Source organism: Dendropsophus ebraccatus, chromosome 2, assembly GCF_027789765.1.
Source record: "Dendropsophus ebraccatus isolate aDenEbr1 chromosome 2, aDenEbr1.pat, whole genome shotgun sequence".
In the NCBI taxonomy this organism is placed as follows: Eukaryota; Metazoa; Chordata; class Amphibia; order Anura; family Hylidae; genus Dendropsophus; species Dendropsophus ebraccatus.
The window spans coordinates 139063308-139087251 of record NC_091455.1 but is presented as its reverse complement, the minus strand read 5'-3'; the positions used below and the strand labels follow the sequence as shown (position 1 = coordinate 139087251).

The following is a 23944-nucleotide window of genomic DNA, read 5'->3' as shown; positions in this document are numbered from 1 at the left end:
CCATGATCTGGAACTTTGTAGCTTCTTTGTAATGCTGGAAGGGTTAATCTGAGGTCAAGTTGCTAATGAACGCAATGTGATTAATCCTCCTGGCATAACAAAGTTGCAGACATGGGCCTGTTTACATCAGCTGTCTCAAAATGGAGGGGGAGGAGAGGGAGATGGAGATGGAGAGAAAAGCTCACACAGTTTTTTGTGTCTTCAGCAGAAAGCAGCAGCTCAGAACTGGAGGAAGAAGAGTGAATGCATAATATCAAGTATGGAAGGAAGTGTTAGTTATGTTTTAATGAAATACTCAGTCTTAAGGCCATGACCATATACTGTTTTTTTTGGCCATTTGACAGCTGTTTTTTTGGAAGGCCGTCATTTTGTGCCTCAATAACGGACATTATTTCAAATCCGCAGCCGTTATTTCATAATTAATTGCCAACTACTTATTTGGGTGAGAAATGATTACTGTCCAAAAAAACGACATCTGAAAAAGTGTATTTGTTTAGCGTTACCATTTTAAGGATTATAAGAATTCTGACACCAAGGCCTCTATCATATATGTTGAGCCCACGTCAATACTTGATTTTGATCTCCCAACTTTAATCAGATAATCAAATAATGTGTGCATATATGTATATATAACTGAATAAGTTGTATAACAAGTAGATAGAGGACAACAAATAAAGGGTATTTGATCCCCTGTAAAAAAAATGCATAGAAAAAAAACAAGACAATCAAGGTGGTCCCACAGACACTCACTTAGGTTCAAGTCTGGGGATTTAGCGGGCCAAGATAGTACTTGGAAGTCTTGGTCATTGGATATTACTAGCCTTATGATATAACGCATTGACTTGCTTGAAGAATCTATCTGCCTCAGGGAAGACAATCAGCATGTATGGGTATTTGTGATCTGCAACAAAGGATTCATACCCAAATCTGGATGAGTGGCACCGGAGAATGCCATAAAAACAATGCCACCATATTGTATTCTTCCAGCGATAGTTGCAGGGTATTTGTTCTCTATAGTTTCTCTCTGGATATGCCAACAATTATCAATTAAATAAAGCAGAAAACATGACTCTTTGGAGAAGGACACCCTTTGCTAATCAGCAGAGGTTTAATTGCAATGCTGCTGTGTACATTGATGCCCTTTATGCCTCTGCAGCTTCATTGGCAGATGTGCAGCAACCTTTCATCTCCTTTTGAGCACTATACCAATAAGGTCACTAAGCTGTTGTTTTAGGGTCCTTTTACATGACCTGATCTTCAGTTGTCCATTAATTAATGATCACTGTATCGTTCATGTGGCCATTTAAATGTATTGCTATGGGCCACACATCAATTGTTTACGCAATAAATTTTACCATGGCCAATAAATCACCCACACAAAAGATGGGATCAGCCGATGAGCTGATTCCGCTCCTTGGCTGATCGCTGACACTTTTACATGAGAGAACATTGCCTAACATTGAGAGAACATCGCCTAACAACTAGTTTCCGCTCCATCCGGAGCTTCATCAGGTATGAGGCTAATGGCCATTAGCCTGTTCTCTCATTTTAAGAATCCTATACCATAGATGTGTAATGATGACAGGATAGTCTGCAGCTACCTGTTAGAAGGGTTAAATACAGCTAATGTGTCACCGGCTGGTGAATGTGACTAGGACAATACACAATACGCTACTCTCATCTATGGTTATAGAGGCTTTTTAAGTTCTCTATACGCAAAAGTAATACTATTTTTAAAAGTTGAATTAAAAGTTATATTTTATTAGAGGAGAGGGGAAATCCAGGTTTCCGAGGCCTAGTTGGCCCTTTGTGCCTGTTGGTTGTATCTAGATTAGCCCGGTACCCTCTCTATTTTCCTTTGACACCGCTTTGGTTAGTTTTTGTAACTCATGTTAAATTTTCACCACAGCAACACAAAAACAGTTCAAGGACTGAACAGTTTCAGAAATACTGTAACCTTTGGCCTTAAAACCAATAATTATACCTAATTGAAACTGTCATAAGTTTTACCCATGAAGGCAGCAAGGGTTATGTGGGCAGATGACCTATCATATACTGTACCTTATATACCCCTCATTGCAGCTCATGCCACTGTACTTCCTTCATAAGCTACACACTACCAACATCAAAAGTGGTCATAATAATGTGACTGGACTGTGTAGCTTGAAACAGAATATACTTGTAATGTTACTGTGTTTGTTGTCAGTGATATGTTGTTATAATTTGTATATAACAGATGAGTATGTCTTGTATGGTTTATAGTATTAATTATCCATGTTGCTTGATAATAAACCAATTCCCTGATTCCATATTATTAACAGACACCAGGTGCAATAAATCCAAACCTCAGCTTTGTTTGTTCATTTTTAATATTGTTTCTTACATCATTTACATTGTAACACATTTATAATACTGCCCATGACAGTTGTTTAATTCACTTCATATGAGATCTGACTAATATTCTTCACAGCAGGAGGCTGTAATGAAAAAACTATTTAAGTGACTTAAAAGCAGCTGTTATCACATTAGCTCTCAGTTAAGTCATTTGGTCTGGTTATAATGCTGTCTATGCAAAACACAACAATCACTGAGCTCAAGGAGATCAGAAAATATCCAATAGAGTACTCATTCAAGAGTCTCAATTGATACATTGCCCCTTGAAAAATTTTAATATGCAAAAAAGAAAAAAAGGTTCAGGGGCGCCTCAGTTCTGAGTTTTAAAACACGGGAATCTGCTAGTCTACTACTCATTGCCCCCATTAGCCAGACTCCTACTCCTCACTGATGAAGGACAATACCCCAGAACAGCTGTCTGTGGGTGGATGCCTGGCTTTGGTTTTTTCCTTGTCATGTTGCAATAATCACAAGAGTTAGACTTTGATGCAAAAGGGCCACCCTGGTATTTCCCTACTTGTGTTCTAATACTCGCAACTCAGTGGAACTTTCGGGGCTACATGTCAGGAAGGTTTTGTGATGCCCCACTGGGAGGTACCTATTAGCAACAGGTTTCCTTCCCAGGAGGGATATCTGGCTATTCCAGTTTTTTGAGACTCACAACTGACGCCCCACAGACCATTTTTTTTAATATTTTAGACAAATCTGGACAAGCCGTCTTGGAACTGGAGGTAGGATCGCTCAGCCAGGGATCCAAAGATGACATAGGAGGCCACCAGGGGAGCATAGAAAGGTTAGAATAGACTGTTTGTTATTATCTCACCAGGGGCAGCAGCATATGGAAAGTTTACATTGGGCAGAATTTCTCTTATAGGTCATGTTATAGTACCTATGGTCACATTAGTTTTACAATACATTATCTTCTGAGGCTCTGCATATAAGCAGTGTCAGCACAATGGCAGAAAGCTGTAATGCAATTTTTATTTTGCAAAGACAACCCTTTTAGGTTTATTAAGTATACAACTTTGATTTTATATGGTGTGATCGGAAGATGGAAACCAGGGGCTGTGCTAGGCTTAAAGGACAACTCCGGCGGGACCCCCCCAAAAAAAAAACACAGACACACACAGACACCATACTCACCATCCCTCCGGTGACGATCGCCACTCCATTCGCCCGCCGTCCGCCTCACCGTCACCTGCCTCCGCCATCCAGCGATGTCTCTTGCTTCCGGGTCCATGAGAGAGAAAAGGCTGCCAGTGCGCTTGCGCACCGGCAGCCTTTTCATTGGCTGGAGCGCATCACATGGCTTCCAGCAAGCTCAGCCAATCAGGGCTGAGCAAGCTGGAAGCCATGTGATGCGCTCCAGCCAATGAAAAGGCTGCTGGTGCGCATGTGCACCAGCAGCCTTTTCTCTCCCATTCACTCTCAATGAAGACGCCGAAGAGGAAGAAGACCCGGACCGCCCCCCAGCTCTGACGTCACTCGACACCAGAGAAGAGGACCGTGACGACCGTAATAGGTAATGTATACATTCTTTAACTTCCGGGGTGGGGTCGGGGGTCGGAAAGTGGGGGAAGGGGGCCAGACCGGGTATTTAACCACATTACAAAGTTATATAACTTTGTAATGTGTGTTAAATAAGCCAAAAAATTTTTTCGCCGGAGTTGTCCTTTAAACATAGCTGAACCTCAGCCATTTTGTTATTTAAAGGAAAACTATGAGCATGGTAGAAGAATCTAACCTGCTGATATGTCCCTATTGTGCATGGGGCGCTGAGAAGATGTTTCTTACTTTCATCCTTGGTGTCTTTATTTATAATGCTTATGAGACATACTGGTGCACTGGGGGTTAGGCTACCAGGGTGGATTGGTACAATGAGGGAAGTAGTCCTACCCTCCAGTGCTCCAAAACACACCATTAGCATATAACATAAACTGCTAATATTCTTAAAAAAGTCAAGGATGAAGGTAAGAAACTTATCTTCATCCTCAGTGCCAGGTGCACTCTAGGGAGATTTCAGAAGCTTTAAAAAACTGCAGGGATAGACAGAGCTGTCCTTCTCCCTGACTATTTAACTTTCTCTGCCTGGGTACATAAGGTGGGGTTCTTTTTTGTATGCGGTATATCATGTGTATATATCTGTTTAATATACAATGGTATGGTACAGAGACAAGGGACAGTTTGTAGTTAAACTAGTGAATCTCAGTCTGTATTATAAAAGTTGTTATCTATACATGTCTACCCCCCTCCTTTTTTGTAAAGGGGGGAGGGGGGGTCTCAGACCCTAGCAAGACAAAAATAAATATAGCTTGTACTTGGTTTAATAGCCTACTCTTTTTTTTCTTTACTATAAAGGAAACTGGCATGGTCTTTCCATTACTAACACACACATTATTTTCATGCTACTCTTTGTCTAGTGTATTTGTACTTATATTCCCTAGTACAGCATTTTTCACTGAAGCAATTCAGCACTATTTTTTATTTTATGTGTAGGATTATAAGAGGGAATGCCTTAAGGATATGACATGTTAAAGCACATCAAATCTACTCTGCTTCTTTGATGTTTAAGATTAGAAACTGAAACATGTAACCAATTTCCTTTGAAGTTGGGGAAATGCTTTATATAGATCAGTAACAATTTATTGAAAACACTAAATATTTTAAATATATCAAAGAATTACAAACAATTGATAATTGAAGATTAAAAATGTACTTTAAGTTTATGTTAACTGTGCTATTTTATACATTTTTTAGAAGATGTAAAACATAACATTAAAAGAAAAGACTTGCTCAGACTTTTATAAAAATGGGTTGCGATGTTCATTCATAAGCTGGGTGGCATTTGGCATCTTTTTGGAAAATGTTATAAAATAGTTTGTTTATAAGCATTGTATTTATTAAACCATACTGCTATCCTTTGTCCTTTTAAAATAGACAAATGTAGTTGTCCACTTCACACACTTCACACGCATTCTAAATACAATGTTAGGAAATTCTTACGTAATTGAGGGGGTTAGCTAAAAAATATTGTCTCTCTTGCTATTGAGAAAACAGAATATTAGTTCATTACTTTTCAATGTTCATTACATTGCTTTTTTCAGGTAGCAGAAGTGCCAACACTTATCACTAGTATTGTTGCAAAATAAAAGATAAATACACCAACAAAATTCATTCTATTAAATCAAGTACAGCATGATTGCATATACTGTCTATATAGGGTCAGTCAAATCGAGCGGTGAATAAACTTATCATTTGTAGTTAGTACTGCATCCATGTTTTGAATGCTTCTTTACCAACATATTTATTGAATATCATTAATGAAATATCATAAACTACTGACAGAGGCCCTGATTCTAGGGAAATATTACTTGCATAATTTCATTCAGTAGATCTCAAATAATTATGACTTGTTTACTGAATGCTCAGCTGAGTACACTAAGGCTGCATGTACGCGTCCCATATATTAGGGGCCATAGTCCCGTGCAAGTGCTGTCCTGGAGTGATTCCCCGGCAGGCATGATGTATCAATATCATGCCGGTGGCAGGGAAAATCTTTGATTCACCGCGGCATTGCAATGACAGAGCTGCACGGCGAAACAAAGATTTTCCCTGAAGGCGGGTAAACATTCCACAACGGCACTTGCACGGAACTACGGCCCGGAATATATGGGACGTATGCATGCGGCCTAACCCTGCCAATGATGTGCACGGGCTCTGTATTTCTAGATATTTATGAGTAGACACTACCACATCCACTGATTAATAACTTTATGCCTATCCTGAGTATAAGAAAAACAGATCACTGATCTCAGGAAGAACAGAAAAAGATAACACTGCCGGTTAGAGCGCTCAATGCAGTGAAATCCTACATGCATTGCTTCCTCGGAAACATATATATGCAAAACAAGAGGCTGTGGAGCCTCATTTAGGAGTCTCGAGTATAGAGTGGGTGAGGATAGCTACAATGCAGTGCACTTGGGGGTAGAGGGAATACACTGTTAGGAGTAGTGTTGAGCAGACATGCCAAACCATTCAGGTTCAGCAAAGTTCTCCAAACCTGAATGCTAGTTAGATGCTGCCCAAGTGCTGCCAGGAAAACTAGGATACAGCCTATGGCCTTAAAATCTGCCTTAGAGACAGATTCCTAATAATCTGATTATTATTCTGTTTCATTAGGAAGCAGAAGCTTAAAAACTGCGGACCTAGTCAATATATTTATTGGTGAGCCTATGATTTTTTGTGAGATGTAATGTTTCAGTCCCCCTATGGTGGTGCTGAAAGGAAATTTAACATGCATAAAATTATCCAAGGTTTAAAAAAACATGGCTGCTTTCTTCCAGAAACAGCACCACTCTTGTCTTCAGTTTGGGTTTGGTTCTGCAACTCTATTCCATTGAAGTGAATGAAGCCTAATTGTAAAACCCCACCAAAAATGAAGACAAGAATCATATTGCTTCCGGAAAAAAGCAGCCATGTTTTTCTAAACCTTCAGAACCCCTGATAGCTACTCAGACAATCTACATATGCAGTATAATTAAATTCAGAGATTTTAGCTTCCTATTAATGCAATATCATCTACTTGCATTTCATGAGCAGGAAGATTTCCATATGGATAGAAGTCTGTCTGTAGTAACAGACGTGATCATACAACAGACATAAAGCAGAACACTTCATGGTTATATTTTTAATTCTGACATGTACTGTATAAACTGTATCCAAAACAAGAACAAATACTATGACAAACAAGTCACTTTTAAAATAAAGAGTGGTTTCAAATATGTGTTAATTCTGATTTTATTTTATTCTACATGAGTATTCAAAATACCAAGAATGAGTCTAGACCCATCTATCACTTCTCCAGTGTACTATCTGACTTTAACCTTGATTTTTCATCTCTCTGTTGCTTTCTCTACAGGTGACCTGTTGGCTATATGCGTCTTCGTTTTCCTCTCTCCACATCTTGTCTATGGAACTTCTCCAGAATCCCATTTCTAGTTATTTCCAGTTAACAATAATGTTAAAGGCTAATAATAGCTTTCCCCTCAGGCAGGCTCTAGGGTCGGACATTTCACAATGATATTGTGGTATTATTTACATCCTGAGCTCTTTGCTTCAGGCAAATGAAATGTTTATTTTACCACTTTTATTTTTAGAAATATTTTATGCCCGATAAAATCAATGAAACTTTTATGGTAGTGATGACACATTGGGGAAAGGTTGGCAAGCTGACTTATTTCATTGAACCTACACCTTTGGAACCCTTTCTGCAGGGGAGAAAAAGCTCTATAACAACTGTCACCAAAAATGAAATTGTAAATTAATGATACATTGTGTGATGACTAATGTAACGCTGAGAGGGAACAGCTTGACACACTGACTTTAAGGGTTAGGGACGTATTAGACAGTCTGTTGTAATAATGTAAAAGACAAGACACTACCAAAATATCTGAGTGCTCAACCCTGATGATGTGAATATACCAAAAGCCCAAATAGCAAAACAAGACATGTCATATGGAAGATGGGTGGCACTTCACAAAAAATATAACAACTAATCCAAAGTGCAAACAATAAATCTTTACTGGTATAAAAGGACTGCAAGGACTACACACATAATAAAACACTTAAAAACTACAAAGGCACACAAGAGATTATGTATAAAAACCACAGTACCCAGGACACACCGACATGAAAAGATATAAAAACCCCATCTAGCACTAGGTCCTATTGCTGTAATACTAATTTAGTACAATAAATGATGATGTAAACACTATGATAATCCAAACTGGGGTCCGTGTTGAGGTCCATTGAACCACCCGCGTTCCGTCTCTATCGCAAGACTTTCTCTATCACGAGATGGTGGCACTGAGAACTATGTTCCTCCACCTGCTGTGACCCTAAAGGCAGTGATAATTCTTCCAGATACACATTATGGGGGAAATTTATGAAAGGGTGTAAATATACACCTGTTGTAAACTGCCCACAGCAACCAATCACAGCTCAGCTTTTAGCTCTGGTAGAATAAAAGAGGAGCTGTGATTGGTTGCTGGTGGCAGTTTACACCAGGTGTATATTTACACCCTTTCATAAATCTCCCCCTATGAGTTATATGTAAAAAACCTATAGAAATGCAGTAACAATAAGAACCAGGAAAGGTTCGAAACACATTGGTGTTTTAACCAGGGCTGTGGAGTTGAAATCGTAGAGTCAGAGTCGGAACTAGTTTTGGCTGGAGTCAGAGTCTGAAAAAAATGTACCGACTCTGACTCCAGCTTTAAAAAAATCTTTGAACAATTTAGAATTGATTTTTGATATGAATTTTATAAGTTTTGCTCATCAATATATATATTATGAGCAACATTCTAATAGGACACTGGCCCTATTACATAAGGGTGGTCAGGGAAAAGTTGGCGGTCACTATTTGGCAGTTTGTTTCTGAGCTTGAAGAGTTCATTGTGTGGGGGGAGCAGCAGTGTAATATGAGCAGCAGTGTAATATGAAGATGTCCTGTGTAATATACTGTAGATCAGGAGGAGGAGAAGACATAAGTAGTGCAGCAGTAACCTCTGTCCTCAATGTGGTGTTTTTCTTCAGTGTTCTATGGCTGCAGCTGTGTGTTTGTGTGTGTGTGTGTGTGTGTCATATGGTTGCAGCAGGCTGTGTGTGTGTGTATGCTATGGCTGCAGCTCCAGACCATGACAATCATAGGAATGAGTGGTTAGAAAACCATCCTGCCACGTGGTCTTTTCTCTGCTCTGTGTCAGTGTGAAGAGCTGTGCTCCATAGACTTGGATTATGTGTGTCCTCATGTGACACGAAGCTAGGAGAGGACTTCTCCTGACTTGTTCTCCTGATTGGTTGCAGTCTAAACACTCAGCCCCTGACCAATCGAAACTTTTCATATCTCTCTGACATGTCAGGTTTTTTTGTGACAACGCCTTATTAAATCATCTTATGTCAATTCATTTACCTGCAATAAAAATTCTAAGTTCCTATTTATCTCCACTATTGGATTTGGAAATGTTTATAGGTTTGTGTACATTTTGATACTTAATTTTTTAATATACACGGAAACATATAAACCTTTTTTTCCAATGAACTATATTTAAGAAGGAATAGAGAACGAAGAAGCAATAATAACTGTAACATGGTTACATGGTGATATTAGGAAATGTATAAGAAGAAAAACCTGACACCGATACAGAGAAAACCTGCTTAAATTCAGCTCTGCATGCGTTGTAAAAAAGGGCCATGTATACAAAGTCCATATTGTACCTCCACATGCCTGAGATGTAATACAAAGGACTAAGATTTTTTTTTTCTCATGCATTGCAGGAAATTTGTGAGAAAAAAAATGTGAAATGACTCAATGTAGACAGTACTGTGCAGGTACTTCTCTAAAAACTGCTTCTTTAGGAAAATGCAGTGCATTAAGGTAGCACCCAAGGGAAGCACATGGAGTGCCTAATGTGGAACCATAAAGACTCGGTGTGCCGTCTAAATGTAATTGGGGAACAAACCTGTACTTAACGCTTAAGCTTGTAATTAGGTAACTATAGAAAGAGAACTGCTTGGCACTGATTAGTTCCATTTAGGAAGAAAGTGTGAAAAGAAAGGTGAAGACAAGAATAAAAGGATAGCAAAAGAGTGATCTAAGGGGAAAACACAAAAAAGTACAAAACAAATATAAAGGCTGTGCTTCAATATAATAGTTATTAAAGGGCTTGCATGAAGCCGTTTAAAGAGAGACTATAACATCTACAAAACCCTTGAGTAACTCTTACCTTCCTTTAGTGCTGCCTACTACTGCTGCAGTACAGCTCTGCTCCATTACAGTAGTTCAATGTATATGCACAGGGATGGCAGCGCTGCATTTTCTAACAGGGTGGGGGTTTATGTGGATTTTGTAACAAAATCCTCATAATATCCACATAGCACTGTCTGTGAAATTTTTAATCTGCATCAAGAATTGACATACCAGTTCTTGATATACAGTGATCGTGGCGTTTAAGGGGTTAATGACACACTGCAACGTGATCGCTGCAGCCTGTCATTAACGCTGAGGGCCCCACTACTGATTGATGCCTGCACCCACCTGCTATGAAGCGCGGTCGTCTGGGGACAGGCACCCAAGGGGTACCGGTATGTCCTATGTCGTCTAGGGGTTAAAACCATGGGTTTCCACACATAATTTTTATACACATTTTCTTACCAAAACCATCTGAAAGTTTAGCCTCAAAGAAAACTCAGTGTGAACATACCCTCAGGCATTTAAAAGCCCACTTTCTTCAAAAGTAAGTCATTTCATCATTTTCGTATTGTTTCTGTCTTGTTGTGCTGTTCTTAACTGTGAGTGAGAGGGTGCATGAACGTCACATAGATCTTTAAACTTTAGTCAGAACTTTCTAGTCAGTGGGAAGGGCGTGCTCTTGCTTAAGGCCCTATTACACGGAACGATTATTGGCCGTATCATTGCAGTCGTTTGTCTTTAAACATGTTGAAAGACAAATGATTCATACAGTAACTACATGTTGCCGTCACTCCATGGAATAGGAGTGGCGGCAGCAGACACCTCTATTTCTTACTTTACTTTCTAAATGGCAGTCCTCTTGATCAAAACAGTTACTCGATTGGTTAAACAGGAGACTGTGATTCCATTTTATTGGGCGATCTTTTCAAATAAAAGACTATGTTACATATTGACTACATCAGTGACTGGTTTGTCACTAACACCCTACATGCCATCTGACCAAACACTTGATAGGGGTGTGGCCCAAAGTAAATGATCACCATCTGTCTCTAATGTGCAGCCCCCTTCGCTGTGCCAAGGAGTGTGGGATTACCCTGTGAAGCCCTTGTGCTGTGTGATGTGCTGTGTGATATAGCGTACATGACTGGCTGTAGAACTACAGGTCCCTGCCATACCATAGGTGTTTTCCCTGATGCTAAGGCCCATTTTGTATTCTTTGAGAAACCCTTGTCATTTCATTCCACAAAGCTGTTTGAATTTTATAAAGACAGAATCATAAGAAGTGAGAACAGGGAGATAAAACAGTAATGCATAAAAATTCAACTTTGTTGCTGCAGCTGTTTTATGAGTGGATTTACTATGAAATGATGCCATGTTGCTACAGGATTTCAGTACTTCTGACTTCAAATACAAGTGTTGTTTCAGCTTTGCCTGAAGAGGAAGCTAATATCTTCTTCACAATGATAAAAACATTGGCTTTAGTCAAAGATAAAGACACATTTAATAAAAGTACTGATACTGCAATGACTATGGGACCACCTCATCTCCTACACAAAGCAAAGCTAAAAGAGTGTGCAGCACATTAAAGCTTCCCTACTTAGAAATCTCTCTAAACTGTGAAAAAATGTCCATGCAGGAGTTCTAGGTGGAAAAAGAACTGACTCTGCTTCATGCCCTGCTCACTGTTCAATCTCTGTTCAATCTCTTTATAGCTGTAATCCCCAGATAGAGAGTGCTGCATGTATGTGCCCACATCTGCCCTGCTCATTCCTTCATGCTCCCTGCTGTCTCTGTCAGCCCTTGTGTTTCCCACCCTCTCCATTCCTGCTATATTGTGCCTGCACTCATACACAACTTTACACACTGCTGCTGTAATGTGCCTGAACTTACACTCAGACATTCAAACTGCTGTATATAAAGTTTCTGTGTCTGTCCTCCTGCACAGCTCTGTGATTCTCACTTCCTGATTGGTCCATGCTGAATACACACATCCCTTCCCCATTGCTGTCATGTGACCACACAGACCTCTGACAGCCGCCCCCTGCTTCTCTATTCTAGCCTGTTGTTCTAAGCTACTGCATTATGGGGATCTGCATCTCCATTCTGTATCTATAAACTGCTGCTGTTCTTTTTAGGTTTATGCATTTACTATACATTATACACCACATGCTGATTGCTATACTGTACAGTAACTTATAATATAACATATTCAGTTGTTTCTCATTGTTTGTTTAATCTGTTCTACATGTTATTCAGAATTAAAAAAATATTTTTTGGGGGGGTGGGGAACCAATTTGGATTGCAAGCACGGTCCCGGAACGAATTATGCTCGTAATCCAAGGCACCACTGTATGTCCAAATGCTAATAAACAAATATATTGCACGATGTTCACTGCACACTGTACAGCACATAAAGACAAAAAATAAAAGTAATACACGGTAAATAGTTATTCCTAGAGTAACAACTGCAGCATATCACAGAAGTGCTTAATATGTGCAATATTTGTTAACTGATTCACAATGGTGGCTTGGCTACTTATGGAATGGTAGCCGGCCACCCCAAGTAGGTGAATGTTTTAGAGGTGGGATCCACAACTATCTTGTCTTATCGATATGCAATAAAAATATGCATTTGATATAAAAATGCAACACCTCTTTAAGGCTATGTTCCCACACAGTATTTTTGCTCAGTATTTTGGTCAGTATTTTTTAACCAAAACCAGAAGTGAATTGAAAACACAGAAAGGCTATGTTCCCTCACTGTTGAAATTGAGTGGATGGCCATCATTTAATGGAAATAGCGGCTGTTGTTTTAAAATAACAGCAATTATTTGTCATTAAATGGTGGCCTTCTACTCAATTTCAACAGTGTGTGAACATAGCCTTTCTGTGTTTTCAATCCAATCCTGGTTTTAATTAAAAAATACTGACCAAAATACTGAGCAAAAATACTGTGTGGGAACATAGCCTAAGGCTATGTTGACACTACGTATAAGTACGGCTGTTGTGGCCGTACTTTATGCGTCTGTGAACATTGCCTGTTTCTTTATGGGATACCGTCCGGAGCGTACACACATCGTATACGCTCCGGCCAGGATCCCATACGGGGCCGCAAATAACTGAAATGTCAGTTTTCTGTGGCCGGAATTCAGTGAATTCCGGACGCAGAAGGCCCTGTCAGTTCACACAGTGAAGCGAGCGGCTCCGGACGCTTGCTTCACTGTGTGCTATGGGAAGCTCTGATGCGGGCGTGCGCTGATAAGCTCTGCGGCCGGTCTCTTACGTTGTGTGAACATAGCCTAAAACTGCAAAAAAAAACACTTGCCCTCAGCACTAAACAGCCGCGGCTTATAAGTAAGCAATACAAATAAATACAAAGGAAATCTAGGTCATGTGATGCGATAGAAGGTAAACTTGGGTAAGAATCAAGACCTAAGGGCCTGTTCACACTACAGAATTAGCGTTGAGATTCTGCTCGGAACCCCTGCGCCAAATCCTGCCTGCTATGTCTTTCAATAGGAGGTCTCACGCGCCTCCGCTGTCCGTGCCTTTCCACGCAAAGAATTAACATGTCAATGCCGCTCGATGAGGTGCGCGAGGCTTCCCATTGAAAGACATATCAGGCGGGATTCAGCGCGGAGTCCGCAGGCAGGGGTTCCAAGTGGAATCTCTGTCCCCATTCCGTATCTGGTATCTGGAGCCCACAGGAGAAAATGATACTAGGGGCCAACCAATGAAGAACCAGCAAGAAACGACATGTCAGTCAGTGTTTGTGCAGGTTCTAAAGCTGGGGGTCCACCGGAGGATGCCCTGGTCCTCTGGTGGGCCAGTCCAATACTGGTGTGAATGAGCCCTTACTGCTGGTAATATAAATGGGAAGTAGTCAAGAGTAAAGGATCAAAATATTTTAAATCAAAAGAAAGTATTTTGTCTTTTTACTCAGTTCCCTCTATGTCAGGGGAAAGGTTTAGATTTATGCTCTGGGCAAGAAAAACCTTAAGGAAAAATTGAGAGGCAAAGTAAGTACTCTTCTGGCCTGAATCTTCAGAGAATAACCTATCACCCTGGGCATTTCAGCAAAGAAAATGAAGCTCATTAAATTGCATATTTTAATAACTAGAGTTTCTGAGGAAAATCCCTTTAAGATATCCACCAACATTTTAATAATTATCTGAGACTTAGGTCTCTATGCAGATAGGGACAATTTTTAGCTAAACAGAGACTGCTTAAAGACCTGGAGAACATTAAATGAGACAGGTCTGCTCTGTGTCCCAAGGCAACAAAGAGCCTTAATACGGTTCTCATCATAAGTCTGACAAAACTGTCAGACCCCTTAATTTTACCTACTCAACTTTGAGGTATTAGCCACTGGAAATCTAGGTCACTGATAATCTAATTGAAATTCCATAATGCAGGACTTGAGCTTGAAGAAGCTGTAATATAAACCTTTAAATTGTGTCTGTATAGCTGTGCTTAACTCCGACCACAGGATAAGCTGATTTCATGCCATGCCGCTCTCATACTTTCATTGCTTTTATTCTGGTTACACTGTTGTCCAAAGCACAAAACTTTGGAATCTTATAATTGATTAAATAGAATGTTAAAAAATCATAGACAGGGAAGGTGAGAAAAAAAGCAGAAAAGTTAAAGCACATTGGTGCTCAAAAATCTAAAATTAGCTATGCTGTAAACTCCTCATTATGTGTCAACAAGTAATGCTCCTTACCTATTCTTGTCCCTGGGTCCCTAAATAAATCTATGACAACATATTTAGCAACTAAAGGGTTATTTTTATGAGTTAAAGGGATTCTGTCAGCTCCCGGGCTCTGCCTAAGGTGCTGACAGTGTGCTGTAGCTGTCAGTCCCGTAGTGAGCATGGTGCCTTTAAGTAATTTGTCTATGCAGTGGATTATGTACAATCTCAGGTGATTGTATAGTTGTTATAAAATAACTGCAATTTTTTGCCATTAAATGGCGGCCATCCACTCAATCTCAACAGTGTGTGAACATAGCCTTTCTGTGTTTTTTTTTTTAATCCACTCCTGGTCTTAGTTGCAAAATACTGACCAAAATACTGAGCAAAAATACTAAGCAAAAATACTGAGCAAACATACTGTGTGGGAACATAGCCTTAAAAATGATACAATAACGATGGAGAAAAAAATAAAAAAAAAATAAGACCTATATATTTAATTTCCATCAGGGGATTTGAACCAAAGAATGAACTGCTGGCAGATTTCTAGGCAGATGATTTACCTCCAGACCACACCTACAACACATTTGGGCTCAGATTCAACTATAGCCGAGTGTTTCTTTCAGACATAAACTACCAACAGAGGCCTGGTCTGCAATGAGAAACACTGGCTGACAGCTGAGCGAGCAGGAGGCCGGGCAGCATTGATTATTCATGAAGAGAATGGAGGAGGAAGGAGTGGTGAGGCGTGCCAGACTGTGGCACAAACAACTCCTCTTTGACACTCCATTACAGTAGGAGACCTGAGATTGTGCATAATCTGCTGCAGAGACAAATTACCAAAAAGGCATCATGCTCACTAGGGGTCTGCCAACTACAGCACTCTGTCAGCACCTTAGCTAGGACCCATGAGCTAACAGATTTCCTTTAACTAGGGCCTTATACATAGGTTCTGATCTCTTCAGATTAATTTATAAAAAATAACTAATATTAATGTAAGTTAAGAAATACTAACAGTATGTACTGTATTTCAAAGCTTTCAAAGCTTTCAAATCATGCGATACAGATTCCATTAGCGATGTTAAGAGAATGTGTAATTTCATTTAAAAATTCCAGGCTTCCAGATCTCAGGATCCATTTATTGCCTTTGCTCCACTAACTTTTTTACTTTTTTTTTTTTTTAAGGCTGAGGTCACACTGGGTTTTTGCAGTTCGTTTAACGGATATGTTTTATGGAAGAAAAAAAAACAGATGCAAAAATGGATGCAATCACCACTGTTAAGTTCTCAGTGGGGTATGAACTTGGGTGCACTGTCCAATTAGTGAGAGCCATTGACAGCCCTTAGCATACTGGCAGTTGAAACTTTTGGTCTACCCTCCGGGTCTTTTTTAGTAAATACTTTCATAACCAATATATAACAATTTTAAACCATCCTGTCCTGTGTTCGTCTTTGCACTATTCCTTTGTTCTTTCTTTCTGGAAATATAAATATAAATAAATCAACAAATAGGTTTTACCATGCCCCTGGTTGTTGGCCTAAGGTTTTATACATAGTGCTGACAGTATTAGATGTAAACACCCTGATGACCCACAGCTAACATGTCATCTTTAAAGAAAATATATAATTCTGGAGATACGGCTTTATTTTTTGAGTCAAAAATGCCTTTGGAATTTCTTACTAGTTAAGGCTCAGGTTTTGGTACTCTAATGTTAAAGGGTACCTATTGTAAAAAAAAATCTTAAGAAAATGTCAAATTGTCAAGGTCTGGGTGTTCAGACTATGGCTGACCAGTAGAATGAGAAAGGAGAACCAAGCACAACTCTCTCTGCTGTGTGTCTTTGAGACCTGGACAGCCCATAGACTTGCGCTGGAAGTCCATCAAGGTCACAAGCTAAAAGAGAATGTGCTACGCAAAGTTTTTTCTTGTGACAGGTATGTCTTAAAGGGGTTATCCAGGATTAGAAAACATTTCTGCATTTATTTTCCAAAAATATCAACACTCTTGTGCTCAGTTCTAGTGATGGGCAAACGTCCCAATGTTTGGTTCGGATCCCAAACACAAACATAAAAAAAAATGATTGTGATCGGTTCGTGTTCTATGAACATTCACAAACAAATAACAAACATACAGTAGAAGCATACGTATCGGTCTATGCACTTACGTACAGATTATCAGGTAAAAAGTGTAAATTAAGCAGGTGTGTACGCATTTCATTTGTATTTATTTGCGTACAGAGTTGCATACAGATTGTGTACGTTCTGGTGTAGAGTTACACACATGCGTACAGATTATCAGTTGCAAAGTGTAAATTACACAGTTGCGTACGTTTGCAAGTTCCAATATGTTTGAAAATGATTGTTACGACCATTCTGATCATCAAACAGATTTTTCATGATTGGCGAACACAAACAATTAGTGTAATGTTCGTATGAACATACGAACATTTACAAACATGTTTGCTCATCACTACTGAAAGGAGCTGAATTTTAAAATATGGACAAAAAGAGAAAGGAGCCGCTGCAAAGGACAGCTGAATTGTAAAAACACACACAAGCTGACGACAAGGGTGGTGCTGTTTTTGCAAGAAGATAGCTGTGCTTTTTCTTATCTTAACAGCAGCTTTCTGTGTACCTCATAGAGCTAAAATTAGTCCCCCTTCCTGCAGGCTGGGCTGTCCTTGTCTGTGTTCATTTTGTCCACAAGATGGTCAAGCATGGAGGAGCATGCCCCGCCTCTGTATCCTCCATAGGCATATACAGGCTCAGTGGTGGACAGCTTCTGGACAGAATCACCACAGGGCAGGACAGCATTGGCAAGGGTGTCTTATGTTTAGCTCTATGAGGTACACAGGGAGCTTCTGTCAGTAAGTGCTGTAAGAACACTTACTACTGTAATACTGTACACTGAACAATTTTACTATAAAGTGGCCAACCCCTTTAAGTGTCTGTTGATACTGTGGGATGTGTTTGAAATGGCATTGGTTTGGTAAAAGGGAGAATTTAAAGGTAGATTTAAAGGTAGGTGGAAGTAACTCAGCAATACCCTGAGTCATGGTAAGATACATCATAATATATTCATATATTCAGTAAAACGCAACTTGAGCTTCTCCTGTGAGTGTTCTGACTGTGGAAGGGATTTTTAAACCCCAACCAAGATGTTCAAAAAGACTGAGTAGGCCAAAACATTATAAGTGGGGGTATATTAGAATAGAATGCATAGTGTTAGAATAAAACATCCTATGATGAAGAGGTAAGGGGCAGTAAGGGAGTTTCCTCCATTGGTCATTAAGGGAATAATAATGACATATTACTAAGACATTCATTTAAAAGAGGCTCTATTCCAGACATGTCAAACTTAGGCCCCCCTTCTTGATAAAATGACGGCTGTCCGGAAAGACTTACATCATTGTGGGAACAGCCTTAAACATGTACAGTGAACTTTTCAGACACAGGATCATGGGGATCTTGTGGAGCAGTTGTGCCTCCACTGGCCAGAAAGTGATGTCATACTTACTTGCTACTAATATACAAAATAAGAGAAAGGGTCACCTATATAAGGTGGAGATAACTGTATCTACCTGGCACTTACAGTGATTTGTGCAAGATCCTTTATAAGTATAAGATCGCGTTACAATGCTTATTACTTTCAATAGCTAGTCAAAGCAATACAGAGATTTGGTGGAAACTTTTCAGCCATTCAATAGGTTTTCTATAATCAAAAGTCTTTAGTTTCTGTTTACCCAACTCAGTACAAAGAAATAATAAAGCCGAAGGCTTGTACAATGTGAGACAATAAAATCTGACAAATCATTAATAGAAGACATAAAATATTATGTAAAAAATGAAAGAAGAAAAACAAATTGCAATTCATATAATGAAATATCGGGATTACTTTCATAGTAATTCCATTTGTGGAAACATTTGAATACCAATGTAATATAATACTAACCCACACATACTGTGTTTCCAACATTTTAGTCTACTTACGTTCCACAAAGTATGAGCTGGCATCAATCTTCCAGACGATCTGTCCTCTGTGTGAGCCATTCACTCCACGGTTCTTATAATCCAAAAAGTTTTCTGATAAGACTTCATCTGCAGAAAGTCAGAAAATAAAGTGAGGCACACAGGAAAAGATAAATAATTGAAGATTGAAGACATAATTGAAGATAAATGTCCTCATCAATAGCTCGAAATGTTTTGCGGCTCATAAGGAACTATGCATCCTCAACCTTAGAGCAGGACTAGACCCTCACTAATCAGAAGACCTACTTTAATTTTATGGCCACAATGTAGTGAACATTTCTATTTCAGCCATTCGTTTGGCCAAATAAGTGAAGTTCTGTTTATGTAGCTTACATCAAGCCATAACAATTTTTGGCATAAGGAAGGCACATACAAAGGCTAAGTGGTCCTCCAACCATAGGCCCCCCCTGCATTTACTTAGAGGCGTAAGCTGAAATCGGACTGCATGGGGGCGGGGATTTATTTAAGACCACGTATGAATACACTGGTCTTGATAAATCTCCCTCATTGCCTTGTAAACTGAAATGTCAGTGAGGTGCTTACAAAGAGTAGTCTTGGGTAATGTTAAGTGGACTAGCTGAACGGCGTTCTCCAAACCCAAATAATAAGCATTTGACTGTTGTTGGCTGGAGAAGTTGGCTGGAGAAGTTGCCAGGAAAATATGAATACAGCCCTATGTCTGTATTTATGTTTTCAGGACTCCCTAGGGCGGCATCCAACTTCTCCAGCTGCCGGGAGTCAAATGCTGAGTGTTCAGGTTCACAGAACATTGGTGAGCCAGAACAGTTCAGCAAGTCAGTTCAACACCAGGCTTGGACAATAGTTTTGCTACTCCCAAGTTGTCTAAATTATAAAAAAATCAATATCTCGGTAAATAACTGTAAATGGAAATATTGTATGTTGCGCTGAAGTTGCAGGAAGACTATAGTGAGGAGACATGCTTTATGTCCTTGGCAGAACTCACAGCCATTAAAATAGTTTTAGACCTCTAGAAATGCAGCCATTGCTGCAGATCCTGTTAGCTGTTCACAATTATATGTTCCAAGTGGCACAGCTGAATACGCAGCCTAATTTTCCCATAGTAAATGTTATTCTTTATCACTGTGATTAAGCCAAATGATGGTATTTTAACTTCTGCATATAAGGTCCATATAATTAAAACACCATTAATTAAGATAAATTATACAGTACTTACTAAGGTTCTGAGATAGTACAATACAGAAAAGGATAAATGACAAATACAGTCACTACTAATGTACTAATGTACTAATACTAATGTATGCAGTCTCTATGGCCACCTTCATAAGGTAATATTGTAATGTATGTATTGATTAATTTACAAATAATGCAATGCAAGCTGCAATATTGACGCTTAACCCTGAAATGTGCATTTAACATAGTACTGTTCTAACCCCTAGACGACCTTGGGCGTACCCGTACGGCCTAGGCCACCTAGGGATGTTCAGAGCAGTGCCGCGCGGCGGCCCCGCTCTGACCCGCTGCGGTCTCAGGTGCCACTCGTAGCCCGGGACCACGGCTATTAGCGGGCAGGGTCCGATCGCCGTGCCTGCTAATTAAGTAATCGGATGCAGCTGTCAAAGTTGACAGCTGCATCCCATTACTTACAGCAGCCCATCCCTGGTGTCCCACGTTGTCCCGGAGGAGCGATCCACACATCCAGCTCGGGCCGGGGTCTGCGCCGTAATGACGCTGATCCTGGCTCGGCACTCAATTGCTTCTGGCTGCAGCCGGAAGCAATCGAGTGCCTATCTCATTGATCTATGCTGTATAACTATACAGCATAGATCTCAATGAGAGATCAGTGTGCATATACTAGAAGTCCCCCAGTGGGGCTTCTAGTATAAGTGTAAAAAAAAAAAGTGTCATTATTAATAAAAAAAAAACCCTACCCTAATAAAAGTTTGAATCACCCCCCTTTCCCCATGTTATAAATAAAAAAATAAAAAATAAAAAAAAATAAACATGTTTGTTATCACCGCATGCGTAATCACCCGAGCTATTAATTTATTACATTCCTGATCTCACACGGTAAACAGCGTAAGCGCAAAGTGCAAAATTGTGCATTTTTGGTGTCATCAAATCCAGAAAATGTGTAAAAAAAGCGATCAAAAAGTCGCATATGTGCAATCAATGTACCGATAGAAAGAACACATCATGGCACAAAAAATGACACCTTACACAGCCCCATAGACCAAAGAATAAAAGCGTTATAAGCATGGGAATAGAGCAATTTTAAGGAACATATATTTGTTAACAATGGTTTGAATTTTTTCAAGCCATCACATAATATAAAAGTTATACATGTTACATATCATTGTAATCATAACAACTTGAGGAACATATATAACAAGTCAGTTTTACCCCAGGGTGAGCGGCGTAAAAACAAAAACCCTCCAAATAAAAGAAATGCGTTTTTTTTTTTCAATTTCACCATACATTGAATTTTTTTCTGGTTTTGCAGTATACTTTATGAAAAAATTCTGCCTGTCATTGTAAAGTACAATTAGTGGCGCAAACAATAAGGGCTCATGTGGGTCTCTAGGTGAAAAAATGCAACTGCTATGGCCTTTTAAGCACAAGGAGGAAAAAACTAAAAAACGAAAATGCAAAAATCAAAATTCCTCTAAGGGTTAATATATTTCAATGGAAGTCAGAATTCCTTGATAAAGCTTAAAGGGGTATTCCCCCTCCACCCCCCAATTTTTTTGCATTAATATGTTGCCCACCCATAGCTTTCTATCTTTCAAATATCAATGTATTATGGATTTTGCACAATTTTGCTGTTATCTAGATGCATTCACCCCCACCAAACGCATAAAATCATCAAATCTCAGTCCAACCTAACACCGCTCCCTTCTCCTGGCCCCCACCCTCCGTGTCGGGATCACGTGTCCTCCATCTCTTCAATGGGCTGGGTTAGCGCTTCTAACCCGGCTCACTGAAGTAAGGGAAGACACTGAGACAGTGACAGCTGCTGCTGATCACTGTCTCCCTCCGACACTGTGTGGCCCCCAGCACTGCCCCCCCCCCCCGTTCACACCCGCGGCCCTCCCGGCCTCCTCTGGTCCAGAGCTCAGTGCAGCTGAACTCCGCTATTCTGCTGCCTCAACTCTGCTATTCCGCTGCCTCAACTCTGATACCTCAACTCTGCTATTCCGCTGCCTCAACTCTGCTATTCAGCTGCCTCAACTCTGCTATTCCACTGCCTCAACTCTGCTATTCCGCTGCCTCAACTTTGCTACCTCAACTCTGCTATTCCGCTGCCTCAACTCTGCTATTCCGCTGCCTCAACTTTGCTATTCCGCTGCCTCAACTCTGCTATACCACTGCCTCAACTCTGCTATTCCACGGCCTCAACTCTGCTATTCCGCTGCCCCAACTTTGCTACCTCAACTCTGCTATTCCGTTACCTCAACTCTGCTACCTCAACTCTGCTATTCCGCTGCCTCAACTCTGCTATTCCGCTGCCTTTACTCTGCTACCTCAACTCTGCTATTCCGCTGCCTCAACTATGCTATTCCACTGCCTCAACTCTGCTGGCTCAAATCTGCTATGTCGCTGCCTCAACTCTGCTATGCTGCTGCCTCAACTCTGCTATGCTGCTGCCTTAACTCTGCTATGTCGCTGCCTCAACTCTGCTATGTCGCTGCCTCCACTCTGCTATGTCACTGCCTCACCTCAACTCTGCTATATCTTGTGGATATCAGCTCTGCTACATCATGAAACAATCAGGAATAAGCATTGCATGATAGGAGATGTAGTTTTCTGGCCGGCGCCATGTTGGATATAGATTGGCTTTTTTAAAAACTTGTAACTATGGAACGGAAGCAGCTAGAATACTCGGAGGGATTTGGTGAGTAAGACCAGCAAGGTTTGGGAGCAATTTATTTTTTTTAACTCTTGGGGGGAATACCCCTTTAAGAATACTGAATTCTATTAGAATTATGTGAGGAAAAAAATAGAATTTTGATCATTTGAACAATTTGAATCTTTTTTTAGAATTCTGACTTGGTTAACAGGGTTTTCCAGGGTTTTCGGGTTAGACCATCAATTGATCGCTGATGGGATCCTAATTGAAGTGAATTTTTAGCGAACGATGAACGACGACTTGAGAACATATTAAAAGTTCGAAATAAACGATTTTTCTCTCATCACTTGATCGTTTGCTGTATTCACACGGAACGATTATCGCTCAAATGCGATCGTTATTGTGAAAATTCGAACGATAATCGTACCGTGTAAATGCAGCATTAGTCTTTATTATCTATATTCTCTACACAGAACCACAACAGAATAATTCATACACATTCAACTTTTCAAAAGTCAATAATTTACAATTGAAACACTTACCAATTAAATACATGCCAATCCAGTCTCCAGCATCCACCTCCTCCTTTATATCCCAATATATAACAAGATCCTGTGAGTGTCCTATTGCGTAGTAGGAGCTGCTGACCATTAGAGTCGACCGGCTATCCGAGGTGACCAAGTCAGTGTCACTCGTAGACCGCGGTATAGTTACTCCTTCATGTGGACTGTTTCTGATATCCATATTATGAAACTGGTCCGGATTGTAACTGTACCTCAGTGGTTCTTTACACCGCCGCCTGTTTTGGGAGTTCCTCGATGGAGAAGCCATGGCAGCCAGGCCGAGGAACCTGTTTTGGTACAAATTCTGTAAAACAAAAGTATAAAATGAATAATTCTAGTGGACTAAATTGGGGGAAAAAAAATCATATATGACAAAGTAATAGGGAAGATTTACCAAGTATTCTTATAGTAAGATTATCTTTATTGCCCCCATAGCAGCCACACACAACCAATCACAGATTAGCTGCTTTCAATTCTCATATTGCTCTGATAAAATGAAATATGAGCTGTGATTGGTTGCTCTGGGCAACAAAGGGAATCCAACTATAAGAATGTTTGATAAATCTCCAAACTTCCATATACAGCAGCCTTTTATTATGGTATGGTTCAGAAAAGTTCAGTGCCGAAATTACAGACATATTTCACACACTTTGCACACCAAGCTTTGCCACAGACTTAAAAAGAACA

General features: G+C 39.9%; 1 protein-coding gene across 5 annotated transcripts in view; it reads right to left on the bottom strand.

Moving 5' to 3' along the window:
- Nucleotides 1–23944, bottom strand: part of HECW1 (HECT, C2 and WW domain containing E3 ubiquitin protein ligase 1) — a 270057-nt gene that overhangs the window by 109547 nt on the left and 136566 nt on the right. For all 5 annotated transcript variants that reach the window (XM_069960322.1, XM_069960326.1, XM_069960324.1 and 2 more), the window contains 2 exons: nt 23237–23561; nt 18827–18934 (listed from right to left, as the gene is read on the bottom strand). In XM_069960322.1, coding sequence (XP_069816423.1) covers nt 18827–18934; nt 23237–23561 — 433 coding nt within the window. The remainder of the gene's footprint in view (nt 1–18826; nt 18935–23236; nt 23562–23944) is intronic.